This window comes from Rhinoderma darwinii, chromosome 1, assembly GCF_050947455.1.
Source record: "Rhinoderma darwinii isolate aRhiDar2 chromosome 1, aRhiDar2.hap1, whole genome shotgun sequence".
NCBI lineage: Eukaryota > Metazoa > Chordata > Amphibia > Anura > Rhinodermatidae > Rhinoderma > Rhinoderma darwinii.
Window position 1 is genome coordinate 244,270,441 of NC_134687.1, and position 17,311 is coordinate 244,287,751.

General features: G+C 39.1%; 1 protein-coding gene across 1 annotated transcript in view; it reads left to right on the plus strand.

Annotated features, from left to right (window-relative positions):
* The first annotated feature begins 378 nt into the window (after positions 1 to 378).
* The window catches only part of LOC142740658 (mucin-16-like), a 33,518-nt gene continuing 16,585 nt past the window's right edge, over positions 379 to 17,311 (plus strand). Inside the window, exons 1-16 of the mRNA XM_075850073.1 lie at positions 379 to 1,028; positions 4,606 to 4,692; positions 7,296 to 7,388; positions 9,010 to 9,090; positions 9,183 to 9,305; positions 9,596 to 9,735; positions 9,825 to 9,892; positions 10,852 to 11,024; positions 11,123 to 11,149; positions 11,251 to 11,405; positions 11,599 to 11,660; positions 13,093 to 13,262; positions 14,614 to 14,655; positions 14,879 to 15,018; positions 15,326 to 15,393; positions 17,092 to 17,261. Coding sequence (XP_075706188.1) covers positions 386 to 1,028; positions 4,606 to 4,692; positions 7,296 to 7,388; positions 9,010 to 9,090; positions 9,183 to 9,305; positions 9,596 to 9,735; positions 9,825 to 9,892; positions 10,852 to 11,024; positions 11,123 to 11,149; positions 11,251 to 11,405; positions 11,599 to 11,660; positions 13,093 to 13,262; positions 14,614 to 14,655; positions 14,879 to 15,018; positions 15,326 to 15,393; positions 17,092 to 17,261 — 2,242 coding nt within the window. The 5' untranslated portion in view covers positions 379 to 385. The remainder of the gene's footprint in view (positions 1,029 to 4,605; positions 4,693 to 7,295; positions 7,389 to 9,009; positions 9,091 to 9,182; positions 9,306 to 9,595; positions 9,736 to 9,824; positions 9,893 to 10,851; positions 11,025 to 11,122; positions 11,150 to 11,250; positions 11,406 to 11,598; positions 11,661 to 13,092; positions 13,263 to 14,613; positions 14,656 to 14,878; positions 15,019 to 15,325; positions 15,394 to 17,091; positions 17,262 to 17,311) is intronic.

Consider the following 17,311-nt stretch of genomic DNA (forward strand, 5'->3'; position numbering starts at 1 on the left):
AACACTAATGACAAACACTAAAACAACACCAACAGAAACAATTCAACAAATAACAGTTACTCCAACAGCTGAAACAGGAACTACTACAACACTTTTATCAACTACTGGAGAAACCACCACATATTTAGCAGAAACATCAACATCCCCAACATTAGGCCAAACAACTTTGTTGCCTCTTTCGTCTACTGCAGTGACGACAACTGAAAGCTCAACAACGGAATCGTTATCAACGACTTTAGGTGAAACTTCACCAACAACAGAAGTATTATTGACAACAAGCTCAGAAACCACTTTATCACAAGACACAACTATATCATCAACAATAATCGAAACAACTGTTTCCTCACAATCTCCTACTACTGATTTAATAACCACGACTGCAGAAATGACTACAGCAGGAGCAGAAACAAGTACAGGCTTAGCAACTACAGTAGTGCCATCAACTACTTCAGAAAGTGTACAATCCACTTCAATAGAAACAACACTAATGACAACCACTGAAACAACACCAACAGAAACAATTCAACAAATAACAGTTACTCCAACAGCTGAAACAGAAACTACTACAACACTTTTATCAACTACTGGAGAAACGACCACATCTTTAGCGGAAACATCAACAATGTCAAGATTAAGCCAAACTATTTCTATATCTCCTTCTTCTACGGCAGTTAGAACAACTAAAAGTTCAATAACAGAAGATTTATTAAATACTTCAGAAACTTCTCGATTAACAACAGGAGATCTAATGACATCAATTTTAGAAACCACTTTATCACAAGACACAGCTACATCTCAATCTTCTACTACTGATTCAACAACCAGAACTGGTGAAACTATCACAACAGGAAAAGAAATGAGTACAAGCTCAAAAACAACAGAAATAATGAATTCCTCAACACCTGTATCTGTAAACGTCACAAACATTTTATCAAGAAAAACTGTAGAAACAACGACACATTTAGCAGACATGGTTACTGACTTAACAACTGAAGCAGTGACTGTAAAAACATTCCCAGAATTAACAGGTATGTAAAAGTGATGATGTTGTAGAAAAATATTCAATTACAAGTATTGCAAATAGTGGAACTCTAGCATGTAATGAATTGCTACACTTTTTATAACCCAATATGCTGAAAGAAATGAATTCCAGATGAAAATCTGTGAATTGGACCAAGTTGATTTATTTCTATTTTGAAAGAATAGATTAACAAGATTTGATGCAAAAGTGATAACAGAAGAAACCATAGTAGTAATCTGTAGTACATACAGTAGTAGAAGAACATTATGTGGTCAATATATTTTTAACAATCATGTTAAGCTAAAGGGGTATTCTGAGGAATGGCATCTATGGCATATGCAGAGGATATGCCAGAGAAGTTTTACCAGTGGTGGTTAATCCGCTGATACCCAAACCAGATTAGGGGTCAAGTGTCCCTTGTTATTCTTTAGAAAGGGTAGAAGAAGTATGGAGAGTCTGCCATGCCTGTACATGGCACTGTTTATTATAGTATATGGGGTCTTAAGGAAACAGCCAAATGATGCTCATCTTTTATCTATCAATTGAGGCATGGGACTCACATTCTTATGATCGGTGGGGATCCTAGCTTTCTGACCATCAATCAGATAACTTTTAGATATGCAGTTAATGTTATTAATTGGAATAGCCTTGACTGTCTTTAAATGTTAAGATCAGCCTGTTTATAAACACTAATTCTAACCAGGTCTTCTCAAAGTCTAAGGTACACATTCCTGGTAAGACTCAGCCCATGGGCCAGTTAGGCACAGGTCACGGCCAATGCCAGAAACCTGCGCCAGGGGCAAATTATAATGAGAAAGAGATTGTCCTCAAAATAAAGTTGTGTGGGCATCCTCTGGGGACCATTCAGTTGCAGAAGGCAAATTGTTCTTTAAGAAGAGAGGGAGGTGGCAACTGTTGCAACATCTCTGAGCAGCGGGTATAGTCCGTACTACTTACTGAATAGGAGAACTGATTGGAAGAGGGCCTGTCAATATTTTTATAAGATAGGCCGTTCTTCCAATCTGTGGATCTGGTCATTAATAGGGTTCTCCCGGCATTCTATATTGATGGCCTATCCTCAGGATAGGTCATCAATATCAGATCATTGGGGGTCTGACTGTCAGCACCCCTGCCAATTAGCTGATCGATGGGGCTGTGGCTTTTGTTGCCGCTGCCTATTCACAGTTTTCAGGCACAGTGCCATACAGATTTGTAGTGGCTGTACTTGGGATTGCAGTTCAGGTCCCATTCAAATTAATGGGACTGAGCTGCAATCCCAGGCACAGCCGCTATGGATGTGTACGACGCTGTGCCTGGTTAACAATGAAGAGTCCGCGGCGATGAACGCTGCAGCCCCTTCAGTCAGCTGATCGTCGTGGGTGTTGCGAGTCAGACCCCTACCCATCTGATATTGATGGCCTATTCTAAGGAAAGAACATAAATATAGAATGACCGGAGAACCCCTTTAAGGGTACATACACATACTGCATTTTTTTTGCAACAATTTTAACAAAAATGCATAGCACTAGCAAAAATTACAAATGTGAATAAATCCTTAGGTATTCATTGTAGTAAGCTCCTGACAAAAATGGGAGGATGTCTCAGTACACAGAAGCTGCCAACTAGAAATAGCTGAGGACTGCACAAACCACAGTATTTTGGTGTATAACATTGTGCCTGTATGGGTGTGTAAAAGTTTTCTTGTGTGTGTAAGCACGCCTTCGTATGTATGCGCTTACAATAGTTTGGCTGTATGTGCAAAAGCGTGTGTATAGAAGTGTATCTAAAAGCACACAGATTACTGTAGATGGGTCATTGATGCAGAGATTTATTCTGTATGACATATTGTAGTCAGGAAGGAATTTTTCCCTAGGATTAGAAAAATTAACTTTTGCCTAGTGGGAATTTGCCTTCCTCTGGATTAACATTGCAGAATAATAGGCTGAACTAGATAGACATATGTCTTTTTTCGGTCTTACAAACAAAAATTTGTGTAAAAGCATGCCTAGTGTGTAAAAGTACGCGTGTTGTAAGCGACATTGTGTGTGTATGGCATTGTGTGTATTGCATTGTGTGTATGGCATTGTGTATGTATGGCAGTGTGTGTATGGCATTGTGTATGTATGGCAATGTGTGTGTATGGCATTGTGTGTATGGCATTGTGTATGTATGGCAATGTGTGTGTATGGCAATGTGTGTGTATGGCATTGTGTGTATGGCATTATGTGTGTATGGCATTGTGTGTGTATGGCATTGTGTGTTTTGCATTGTGTGTATGGCAGTGTGCTTGTGCTTGATGCTTTATTCCTTCACACAGAGATATTTTCTGGCGTTTTTAAATGCATGAAGAAACACATCTTAAAACGGCAGATGTAATAAAATACACAACAGCGTTTTATCTGGCTTTTTTCCGGACGTTTTTGTAGTGTCATTTTGTACATGCTTTTTTTTCTGGCATTTTCTAAGTCCTATAGAACAAAAGCCAAAAAAAAAAAGGCCAAATCCAGAGCATGCTGCGTTTGGGTAAAAAAAATGCCACGGACCACAAAATTGTCACATAAACGCTGCAGACAAAAACGCAGTGTATATATTGCTTTTTATATTTTACATTAGACTATAATGTAACATCTGGCTTCACAAAAAAAGGCGCCACAAAAACGTAAATAAGAACGGCATGAAAAATGGCACGAAAAACGCATAAAAATGCAGCAAAACTTTTTAAATGTGTTTTTAGGTGTGGTTTTTACATTTGGATGTGGAAATAGGTGCGGTTTTATTCTGCAGATTTGGTACTTTTTCATAAACTTGTCAGCTATAATTCTGAGTCTGAAACGCAAGATAAATTGACATGCTGAGGATTTTAAAATACGCACTGCAGGTCCTAATTTACCTGTGGAAAAATTCTGCAACGTAGGTGAGATACCTGCATTCTGATTAACTTTGCTGGTACTGTATTACGATGTGAATTTGCTATCGGAAAATGCACGCCAAATCTCCATGTAATATGCATCGTGTGCATTTGGCCTAAAGGAGTTTGCCAGGTCTCCTATGCTACCCTATCTGAGCATAGTATAGAGGGAGAGATGCTGAGCTCGGGAATATACAGTTTTCTGATTTAATTCAGTGTTTTGAAGTAAAAAGCTGTAGAAATGCTGCCAGGACTCAGAGAAAGCCTGTGAGTCCTGCTTCGCATGCCCAGACGAGGTAGAGGACAGCTTTTCTTGTATCAATAAGTACGCAGAGAGAGCTAACTGCAACAAACACAACCTGTTTCCTCAACACCTAATAAAGTACGAGGATAACAATACCTATAGCAACAACTGGAAGCAGTACAACTCAGCGTATGACAACTTCTTCCATGTTTTTTCCAAGCCGCCTCAAAACCAGCGCAACTAAGTCAACCAAAGTAATAAAAAACATCAATCACTAGGGGAGAGGGCAGAACTAACAGGCTGTCTCTATGAGTTGACATTTTTGTAGCATATGTTGTATTTAATTGCAGGTTTTGAATCCATTTTTTATGATATAGCTGAATATGACTTGTTTTTCTAGTATTGTCTAATGATCTTCTTTTACAAAATCAGAACCTCCAATCCAAAAAGTTACCGTAAACCCAGCAAACCAGGCTCCGGAAAACATGACCACATTACAGACCACACAGAGCTCCACAGGTAAGTCTTAGTTATCGTATGTATTCTCATGGAGAAACAATTGCTGTCCATTTGAATTAGAATTGTGTAAAGAATGTTTAAAGACACTACCTGAGGGAGAACTTTTTGATGACTGTTATTTTGCAAACAGCAGATATCATCCATTGTGTAGCACTAAAACTGAAAACTTTGATACCCCCTGCACATGGGACGAAAATGATGTGGAATCTCCTTCTTAAATTTCTGTGCGGAAATTTCACAGTGTATTACAGTAGCAACAAAGTGGAAGACATTTGAGCAAATCAAATCCACGTGCTGCGGAAAAATCTGCAGAAAAAAAGTGCGGAAATTGACCTGCGTTGTGGATTCTCAATCTGCAGCATGTCAATTTATTTTGGGTAAGCGCTGTGGAAATTCTGCACGGACCGTCCCCTAAGCAGTGGGCCCAAAACGGTTTACTATCTTCTTCAGACCGTGCACCAATATCCAACTCACAGGTTTATTTAATGGTCTGAAGTATTGTATTTACAATAAGGGTATGTGCACACACACTATTTACGTCCGTAATTGACGGACGTATTTCGGCCGCAAGTCCCGGACCGAACACACTGCAGGGAGCCGGGCTCCTAGCATCATACTTATGTACGATGCTAGGAGTCCCTGCCTCGCTGCCGGACAACTGTCCCGTACTGTAATCATGTTTTCAGTACGGGAGAGTTGTCCTGCAGCGAGGCAGGGACTCCTAGCGTCGTCCATAAGTATGATGCTTGGAGCCCGGCTCCCTGCAGTGTGTTCGGTCCGGGACTTGCGGCCGAAATACGTCCGTCAATTACGGACGTAAATAGTGTGTGTGCACATACCCTTAGTTTTTTATGAATAAACCAGTTTACAATTCCGACTGCATTAAAGACTACACAAAGTTCCACATGTAAGTCACATTTATATTCTAAAGATTGAGGCAGATAAATCTTGTAAATATTGTTTGTGCATTACTGGGTCTGATTGAAATAAATTATTCATGAAATCATTTGGAAATGTAAATGCATTTCTTCTAACTGTTACATAAGCAACTATTGTACCACAGCCAAATGGAAAGTACATCAACATATGAACCACAAATTTATTTTTATGATTTTACAAGATTTTTTAAGATATTACAAATTTGACAGCAAATATGTATATTACAGCCATAAAAGCTATATGATATGCAAATAAAAAATAATCACATTTTAAAATTTAACTTCATGTATCAAAATAGTTCAACGCCATCTTCAAACACAGGCACTTATTCAGTAGCTGCACTCAATACAACTGTCAGGGTATGTTCACACGCAGTGTTTTCAGGCGCATTTCGGGGTGTAAACGGCTCAAAATATGCCTTTAAATACGTCAGTTAAACGCAAACAGCTTCCCATTGAAATCAAAGGGAAAAACGTTGTTTAGTTGAGACGGGGAGGTTTTTTTAGATCTCGTAAAAAGACGCCGTGTTAAAAGAAGGAGCATGTCACTTCTTGAACTATTTTTAGAGCTGTTTGAACCATATTTTACAACAGATTTAACTATACCTCCAAAAGACACAAATCTACAAGAAACCAAAGTTCCATTACATACATCTGCACAGATAACAACTATTCCAAAGTCAGTTCAACCATAAACAACAGCTGGGAAAGACAAAAGCAACTGCAGTGACATCAAGTACAATATCATTGACTCCTGCATTTGAACCTTATCTAATTGTTCACAACAGCACCAACCACAACTAATGAAAGCCGCACATATAATGTTATGGCAACCAAAATTAGTTATAGGCCCACTTTTGCTGCTATAACAGCCTCTACTCTTCTGAGAAGGCTTTATACAAGAAATTGGAGCATCTATGGTAATTTGTGTCCATTCAGCCAATTTGTCCATTCCAGTGGTGGCGTGCTTTACAGCATTCCTGCCAACACTTGGTATTGCACATAGTGATCTTAGACTTGTGTACAACTGCTCGACCATGGAAACTCATTTCACAAAGATTCTGACTCACGGTTCTGGTGCTGATGTCACCTCAAGCCGACAGCTTGGAACTCTGTATTGAGTGATGCAACAGAGAATAGGCGATTTTTACGCTCTGCACACTTCAGCACTTGGGGTCGCCGCTCTTCGCCACTTTGCGGCTGGGCTGTTGTTACTCATAGACGCTTCCACTTCACAATAATAGCAATTACAGTTGACTGGGGCAGATCTAGAAGATTAGAAATTTCACAAAGTGACTTGTGGCAAAGGAGACAGTGCCACTTTTAAAGTCACTGAGCTCTGCAGTACGGCCCATAATACAACCAATATTTGTCTATGGGGATTGCATGACTGTGAACGGCTGAAAAACCTGAACTCAATAATTAGGAGAAGTGTCCACATACTTTAGGCCATATAGTTTACAAGCGCATATTACTTATTGATGGATTTGTATGATCCCGTAGTACCGGCATACGACCAGCCATCTCCATAGATCATTGGACTGCACAACTCTGTTATTGTGGTCATTACTACTGATACATGTAAAATTAGATCTTTTTTTATTTCTGCAAGAGGCAGTAACCAATACATACCCATACCAGTAATGTTATAAAAATTTCTTACAGTAACCGAACCACAAGTCCAAACAGCTACTGACAGTCCAATAAACCAGACACCGGTAAATGTAACCACAACGCAGACAACAAAGAGTTCCACAAGTAAGTCACAGTTTTTACAGTAACCCACATGACTAAAATTGTAGCATGTAATAAGTCTGTGCAATGTTCTGTATATGTTCGTCTTACTGCAAAATTATACAAGCCTTAAAAATTGTGTTTTAAGTAGTATGTACTGAGGGATACAAAAAAACGACACATATTTGCTCTTAGTTTATGTGAACCTCAGACCTCTCATTGGCAGCCACAAAACCCTCATTTATTGTGACCTACAGTCCCTCTATAGTGCCAGACATACTGCTACAGCCACAAAGTCCACGCTGCGCGGCCCAATGCCCCAACTGTAAAAAAATATATATATAAGAGCAGACATTCAGACCACTCACATGTATATTCCTCTTCGCTGCACTGACAAGACTTCTGCTGTACAAAAGCTGTCTACTGTGCTGCAAATTATTGGAGACTTGCCACAATGGAGGGGATTTTTCAAACCATATACCCCACCCCCCTTCAAAAGGCTACACTTGAAAAGCTGTGCAGAACCAAACATTTCAAGCTAATGAAAAAAAATGTTGGGGTAAGGTTTGGATAAATCATTTTATTCACATAGCGCTATTCTATATAGTCATTTTCGCAATTTTTTACCTTTTAAATTACATGATGGCAAGAGTGACAGTCAGTGATAGAACCGGTAACAGACAGGTGCATGATGGCTAATCATTTTACTCAGCAGGCTGGGCTTGGCAAGTTGGCTGACAGCATTTCTTAAATTACTAAGTAACATTTTGAGCTTAAAGATATTTTTTCTCTGAGGTGACACGTTCCAAACATTTCCCTCATAGTAACCAAGCAGGTTATGAAAGCTTCAATTATTTCCCACGATTACTGATGATTTCAACAATGAGGACTAAGCATCTAAAGGCCCTTTTACACTGGCCTGACATTGTTGATCGGCGCTTGTTTGCTCCAGTCACACAGAGCTATTGATGGGGACAAGCGGCCGTTACTCTGATCACTCATCCCTATACATTATTATCATGTCAGCAACGCGAGATGGGCTGCCGACAATGATAATATTTTACTTTTTTAAAACGATACGATCAGCAGATGATCGAGCGTCTGCTCGTTCATCTGCTGACCGTTCCCCTGTTTACACAGGGCAATTATCGGCAACGCTCGTCTGCCCGATAATCACCCAGTGTAAAACACCCTTCAGTCCTACTTGTTACAATGCAAACTCCTTTTATAATAGTGCAGTGGCTTAGAGTTCATCATTAGTTTTTTTTTTGTTAATAAGTGAGTTTGCTTCTCGCAACCCCTGTGTCTAATGTATAGAAATGTTATCTGCAATAACCAGTACGTTTTCATACAGGGGAGTTTTCTGTATGTATAAGATGACCACTGCATTTTGGAAGCGTGACACTTCCCAAACACAGTGGTGGAGGGGAATAATGATCTAGGAAGATGACCAAAACCTTGCTTTACATGGAAAGAAAAATGGCACCCACTAGTAACCTGGCAATGTAGTGGCTATGCAGGGTTAGGACTCTCAATATTCGGCTGTCTGCATATGTATTTAACTCCAGTGACTTTATTCTGTGACAATTTACTCTCTCCTCTATTGTCAAGATTTCTTTGTTTAATCCATATCTTCTTGTCCTAGCTGAGGAGCTTATTGTTCCTGTTACTAATGCACCCGTGCAGCAGCCCAATGCACCTAACTCAACAATAGCACTAACTACAGGTAAGTTTTCCAACTCAACTGTATTTACTCATCTATTTCAATGGTTTCTCAATACATGGTAATTGGCAACATGTTGTGCTTTATTTTACCAGTAGAATTGAGTTCAACAGTCAGTAGTACTGGACCGGCCCAGACAAGTCAATCATCAACCACTACCAATGTGCCAACCTCTACAGTGTCTGCCGCTGCTGCCACTTTAACTACATTTACCACAGGTATACTAATTTTAAGGCAATTCAGATTTCATGGTACATTTTGTTCTTAAAAGAGAACAAACCTGGAAACCATCAGCATGCAGATGACAACAGTTCTGTTATTCTTATAATGTGTCTCTATCTAGCACTTTTACTGTAAAATTATACCCTGATGTTAGTAAAATGTGAACCATATTTCTTCATTAACATCCTAATAACTACTCACAGTTTTTAAATTGCAAACATACTAGATTTTACATTTGTCTATGTAGCCAATGTTAATATATTTCTAAAAACAATTGTTGTCTTAGCGGCAGCACTGTCAACAGGATCTCCAGAACTAGTGGATTTCACATTTAACCTGACTTTGCTGGATGTGAGTTACAACCCACAGTTTGAAAATCCATCTACTGAAATCTACCGCATCATGTCAGCTATCTTAATATCCCTGGTAAGATATGTGAAATAGTACATGAAGAATATGGCCAAATCATTTGAATATTGGTACATGACAAAAACATATTGTAATGTCTTTAACAGGTTAACCCAGTGTTCCAAAATACCAGTATAGGTGCTGCGTATGCAGGCTGCAGGAATCTTACATTCAGGTACGGTCTAAATTCAAATATTTGGATGTTCAGTAAATTATAGTATATTGAGATGTGAACCAAACAACAAATATGGCGTGAACAAAACCAGCATACCAGAACCAAAATCAGAACACTATTCTTGGACACATAAATAATGGGACTCTTGTACTGTTTACATACAAATCCAGGTTTATTCTTCAATGATTCATACTTCATCTGGATGGAACTAGCATTGAGTGGGACTATTATGGAAGTTGAGGGTCTGGACCAGTGCTATTCGCTGCTGTGGGTCATACCATAATGTAGACTGTAGTACACAGCAGTGCAGAGGGGGGGGGGCAGCACATTCATGTATAAAGAAGATATGGTTGCGGAGCAAGTAACTATTGTGGCTGCTATGCTATCACATCTGCTATGCATCAACAAAAAGGAGCATGCAAAAGAACTGCAGCATTATCGTGTGTGTGTCACAGGTTTCTGTCCCTAGTCCCCTGTTAGGCCCCAAGCACGTGGCCGTGCACATAATCACGGGCCGCGATTGCGGGCACAGCCAGCCGCTGACGGCTGTGGACAACCGCCCGAATTTTCGGCCCGTGCTCCCATACAAAGTATGGGCGCACGGCCCATAAAAAGCAAAAAATAGGACATGTCCTATCTTTTGCTGTACTCTTCTGGACACCTTCCATAAATAAATGGGAAGGTGTCTGTGGACAATAAAAGTGAATGGGTCCGTAATTGCAATTTTTACGGTCGTGTGCATTGGGCCTTAGACTTACTCAGGATCTATAAAAAGTCTAACCTTTATGGAAAAAGTGAGACCATTACTGGATTAGAGCATGGATGTTTTACTGATCCATTCATATGCAAGAAATTGGAAACAGTGTATTATATTTCTCTATAAAAACTGTATATCTTTTACTCTAAATATTTAACATGATCATTTCTTTGAAACGTCTTTGATATGTCTGTGCTTTCAGGATTGGAAATGTGCCCAACTCTTTCAGCATCAACTGCATTTGCTCATACATGAACAACACAGACGGCCAAATATTTGACAGGACAGTTGTTTATAAGGAATTCAGTAACCTTACAAGTGGCATCAAGAGGCTGGCCAAATACCCATTAGATAGTGGGAGTCTATATATTGATGGTGATCATTCTTTAATTTTAAAACTTTAATATGTATGTACACACATATATATGGCAATAAAATAACAAACTAATAACCAATATTACTCTTTATTTCAGGTTATAATGAGCCAACAATATCAATGAGTAAGTAAACACAGATTAAAGATTATAGAACGGGGATACACTGAGAACTACTATGGTAATATTAGTCACAATGTTACAAATCTGTGTATTTCTTATTGCAGCTACCATGGCATTCACACGTTACCCTAGTACTACCTCTCTACAAAACTCTGTTCTCACCGTGAATTTCACCCTGACCAATCTGAAATATCAAGAAGACTTTGGGAACCCCAACTCTGGCAACTTTATTATGATAAGTCTTTCTATAACTAACCAAGTGAGTATTACTGAAGATTTGAAGTCATTGTTAAAGTATATTCTAGTGGTGTGTATATATATATATATATATATATATATATATATATACACACATCAATAGTTATGCCTGTTCTAAAGTGTAATTTCTGTTTCTCATTAGTGAATGTCATTCAAGTTGTACCACATTCCAAGCCATTTTACTTTCTTTTCAGTTGGATGCTGTAATGAAGAACACGAGTTTGAAAACGTCTTTCTCATCATGCCAGATAATAAAGTAAGGGATACTACATATTGTTAATACTCTTTAATAATGCAACTAATGGTTAGAATGACCTTTTGATATTCTATCAGTTAGGGATGATTCACATAAAGATCAGTGTATTTCTGAGGCAAAGAGAGAAACATTGCATACCATGAATGCCGACCGGTGCACAACTGTTCTCTAAATTGTGCCCAGCTCAAGCAAAAATGAAGTGGCTTGATACAACTGATATATATATATATAGTTAATATCACCAACCATTCCCATTTTATTTAGGTTTATCCATATAAATGGCCCACCCTGTATATATATATATATATATATATATATATATATATATATACAGGGTGGGCCATTTATATGGATAAACCTAAATAAAATGGGAATGGTTGGTGATATTAACTTCCTGTTTGTGGCACATTAGTATATGGGAGGGGGGAAACTTTTCAAGCTGGGTGTTGACCATGGCGGCCATTTTGAAGTTGGCCATTTTGTATCCAACTTTCGTTTTTTCAATGGGAAGAGGGTCATGTGACACATCAAACTTATCGAGAATTTCACAAGAAAAACAATGGTGTGCTTGGTTTTAACGTTACTTTATTCTTTCAGGAGTTATTTACAAGTTTCTGACCACTTATAAAATGTGTTCAAAGTGCTGCCCATTGTGTTGGATTGTCAATGCAACCCTCTTCTCCCACTCTTCACACACTGATAGCAACACCGCAGAAGAAATGCCTCCCGATCTGACCCCCTTAGACTTTTATCTTTGGTGTCATCTGAAGGCAATTGTCTATGCTGTGAAGATACGAGATGTGCAGCAACTGAAACTACGGATACTGGAAGCCTGTGCTAGCATTTCTTCTGCGGTGTTGCTATCAGTGTGTGAAGAGTGGGAGAAGAGGGTTGCATTGACAATCTAACACATTTTATAAGTGGTCAGAAACTTGTAAATAACTCATGAAAGAATAAAGTAACGTTAAAACCAAGCACACCATTGTTTTTTTTGTGAAATTCTCGATAAGTTTGATGTGTCACATGACCCTCTTCCCATTGAAAAAACTAAAGTTGGATACAAAATGGCCAACTTCAAAATGGCCGCCATGGTCAACACCCAGCTTGAAAAGTTTCCCCCCTCCCATTTACTAATGTGCCACAAACAGGAAGTTAATATCACCAACATTCCCATTTTATTTAGGTGTATCCATATAAATGGCCCACCCTGTATACATGCACCCTGGTCATTTCTAACCACGGGAATTTCAAATTGTTTTAGTTTCTTTAATTTATATAGGATTATATTGCACTAGGTAGTAAAGCACATACACTAGGTAAATGCATAACTAATATATTAGAAATGTAATTTTATATCAGTTTTACAACTTACAAATTATTTATATCCAAGTACATATAAATAGTAAATACCTTTTTTTCTCTTCTGCTGCAGTTTGACAAACAGTGAAAATAACACCAAAGTAGATGCCATCTGCAGCTATACCAACAAGTCTGAAACTCCATTTGATTCCGTTAATTTCTACCAGGAACTGAAAAATGAGACCTATAATGTCACAAAGTTGGGAGTCTACACACTGGATTCAAACAGCCTTTATGTCAATGGTATTACACTATCTACACAATATTTCTATCTATCTATCTATCTATCTATCTATCTATCTATCATCTCATATGCCTGTGTCACGATCTGAGGGTATGTGGAACCACTAGGCCGCACCGCCGTAGCTGAGAGGCAGCTGGCCAAGTCACAGTCTATGCAAAGTCCATACAAGTTCGTAGCACAAGGGTTCCTGAGATAGTCCAGACGGGGGCAGGGGCTCTGGCACGGATGGGGCTATATGTAGACATGGCGGATGGTACCAGGAGTGGCAGATGACACAAGACGTGGCCCAGCAGGCATGGCAGGTTGCTCCAGATGTGGGGGATGATACCAGGGATGACAGATAACACCAGACGTGGTGTATACCAGCAGGCAGCACAACACGACCTCAAAACTAAACAAGCTCAGGAACAAAACACAGGATACAGGATACAAGTGGCAGGGCATGGGAACACTGGGAGCAGGATAACACTAAGGGACCATTTGCAATATGAACATGGGAAAACTACAACGCTCAGGCAAGGAGTGCACGCGCGCGCACCCTAACACTGAAAGGAGGGCCGGACAACAGCGAGTGCCCGGCGTCTCCTAGGAGGGAGATACTGGCAGGATGCCAGCGGTCTGTGGCCGCGGCCGTCACAAGGTAAGGAACGGCGGAGGTCCGCGACCACGGCCGTGACAGCATGTAAGTGAATGTCTATCCAAGTTTATTACTGTCACGAAGGTTGCGTGGACCCATTGGGCCATACCGCCTTAACGGTATGGCAGCTGGTCAGGACACAGGTCAAAGTCTATAGTTAATATAGGTGTACCTGTGGTAGCTTCAGACAGTAGCAAGGCAGGCTCGGATGGGACTAGGCAGCAGGCAGGCACCAGGCGTGGTGAAGCAGAACAGGTGAGGTACTCAGCGCAGCACGACTCCAACTGGATATGGCACTTGGACCAGGATAACACGGGATACAGTTTACAGGTAGCAGGAACGGGGAACACTGGGAATTGGAGACACTTAGGGGACCATTTGCAAAGACAAACTTAGGTAATAACAACAATGCTCAGGCAATGCAGGGAGGGGCAGAGCCCTTCTTTTAGTCCAGGGTGATCTGGAAGCAATTAGCTCAATCTCACACATGTGTGCGCTCTGGCTCCTTAAGGCTGGGCTGAGCTCGCGAGCGCAGCCTAGTGGTCACTGCGGAACAGAACGGCCGCATGTGCTGACATATCTGAAGAGAAGGGCGTCGACAGGATGGGAGGAGTTCGTGGTCAGCGACCGAAGACGTTACAATTAAAACACACAGAACTAAGAATAACGCATCACAAAGACTAAAAAGTTCATTTTTTTCTTCTTGTCTTTAGGATACAATGAACAAACATTACCAAGTCCAACTCCCTCTCAGAGTAAGTTATATGAATCAATAAATAGAACAAAACTTTGTATGTATCATAGAACAATTTTTAAAAAAAAGGCAACTAGCCTAGCATAGTGCCAGGGACATTGAAGATTTGAGATTTGGCATTTCCAAATATAAATACATTTAAATATATTCCAATTCAGCCATTGATTGTACTTTGTTTTAATAGTCTTTATAGATTCTTAGCCTTTCTTTTCTTTTACTTCTAGGTACAAAACCAACAGTGTCTGATAATACTCTCAATACTTTAACCTTGAATTTCACTGTAACTAATATACCATACACTGCAGATATGGGGACAACAAATACCTCAATTTTTAACTCTACTCAACTTTCCATCATTACCTTGGTAAGCGTGATAATAAATTTAGGTTGGATACACCGTTTATCTGTGGTATTCTGAGTGGTACCTGCATTGAGTCATCACTTGTCATTTGCTACTTATCAGTTTAATTCTTTGTAACATGTTCTATCAGTCGACAAACTTGATCAGATAGATGTACAGTATGTGTTGGCAAATCCATAGAGATCAATAGCACAAACACGTTGTGCACAAATACCCTTTAACTGAAAAATCCAAAAATATTTTGTTGACTTTTAAGATGAATTTTTGCTGTGTATTTCTGTTTAAAACTTGTGACCCTTTTCTTTTGTAGCTGAATTCTGTGATAAATAAAACTGGCATGAAGGACAGCTCACCTGTGTGTAAAGTTGAGAGATTCATGTAAGAAATATTCTATTTCACTTTCAAATTTGATTTTATTTTATTGTGGTTATTCTTTACCAACAAAACAGATAATCTATGTATTTTATGATACTAAGCACTTGTGTTATTTAGCTTTTTTACTTTTCTGCAGCTCTCATGCATCCTCTGTACATAAAAGCTGCAAACCAACGTTGTCAGCCGAATCCGTCAGTGAGATGGATGGACTGACTGATCGGCTGATAGCAGCTCTTGTCTGCCTCTGACACCTCATCTAACCCTAAGGGTATGTTCACACGGAGTGTTTTCAGCCATTTTTCGGGCCGTAAATGTCCTGAAAAATGACTGAAAAATCGGAAGCAGAACACCTCCAAACATCTGCCCAATTATTTTAATGGGAAAAATGGCGTTCTGTTCTGATGGGGCGTTTTTTACACGGTTGTTTTTCAAAACGGCGGCATAAAAAAACTGCCGCGAAAAAGAAGTGCATGTCACTTCTTCAGCCGTTTTTGGAGCCGTTTTTCATAGACTCTATAGAAAAACAGCCGTTAAAAACGCAGCGAAAAACACGACTTCCCTTGAAAACAGCTCCGTATTTTGAGACGTTTTTTTATTTTGTGTGTGAACATACCCTAATTCTGATAAAATCTAAGTTGATTTTATCAGTATTAGGGTTAGATGTGGTGTCACAGGCAGACAAGAGCTGCTTTTAGCCAAGCCGTGAGACCAGCTCACTGACTGATTTGGCTGACAACGTTGTTCTGCACCTTCTATGTAAAGTGGATACATAGGAGCTGTAGAACAGAAACATATCAACATTTTTAATAAAAGTGTATCAGAAAAGTGCTTAGTATCACAAAATACATACATTAAATAAAAAATAACATCAAACGTTTCCATAGTCTTTAAATAAATATATTCCACATTTTCCTGAATTTCCTCTCTAAAAACGATATATTAATCTGCTGAGCTTCTGCTTTATACCCAGCTGTCCAGATATAGGGCATCATGTTCAACTTGAAAGATCTGCTTTAATCTGAATGCCCTTTCTATCAAAGTCTTTTGAGACTTTTCCTAGCACAAATGACATTTTTCACAGATTGAAACTGTTTATCCAACTTTCTGCGACTTTATGAACAGAAACATGGCATAAGTACAACCAGGCATTGTCCAGCGGTGGGCACCTTGTTGGAAACACTAGAAAAACACATTAGAAAACACTACACTCATGATGACTGTCATACCTGCGTTCAAACTATACTATAAAGTTAGAACACATTACATTTAACCATAAACAATTTAGCAAGGATTTTTGTTGGGCTTTAAATTAACCCCTTTGGTATATGTGGTATGGGGGCATGTTGAAGTAATAGAGAGAATATTACATACTGGGATCACATTTATTAGGTAAATATATATATAGTGCAGCTCAATTTAATGTCCAGCATTGAGCCCCTCCTAACCCCCTAATGAAATAAACAGTATTTAAAAGGATAGATTTCTTAGTTCTTTAGTCATTTATACAAAATGTTCTTTAATCGCATAAGATTGGACAAATGCAAACACAATTAAAAATGATATATTTGTGGGGTGAGCCCTGCCCTCCTGAGCTTACAGTATATGAGCAATAACACATACATAAAAGTAGTGTATATTGTATAATTAAATATTAGTATTAGTATTAAATCTTTTCATTGTTCTTTTTTCTTTGTGTTATAGGTTGGCAAATTCCAAAGACACCAAGGTGGACGCAATCTGTATGTACACCAATTACTCTGGACCTATCCCATTCAATACAATTGCTTTCTACAAAGAGTTGAAGAACCAGACAAACAATGTCACTACACTTGGGATCTACACTTTGGATCCAAATAGCCTTTATGTAAATGGTAATAACAGTATCCGTACCTTCATCTAATTTTTTCAGTTATATCTCACT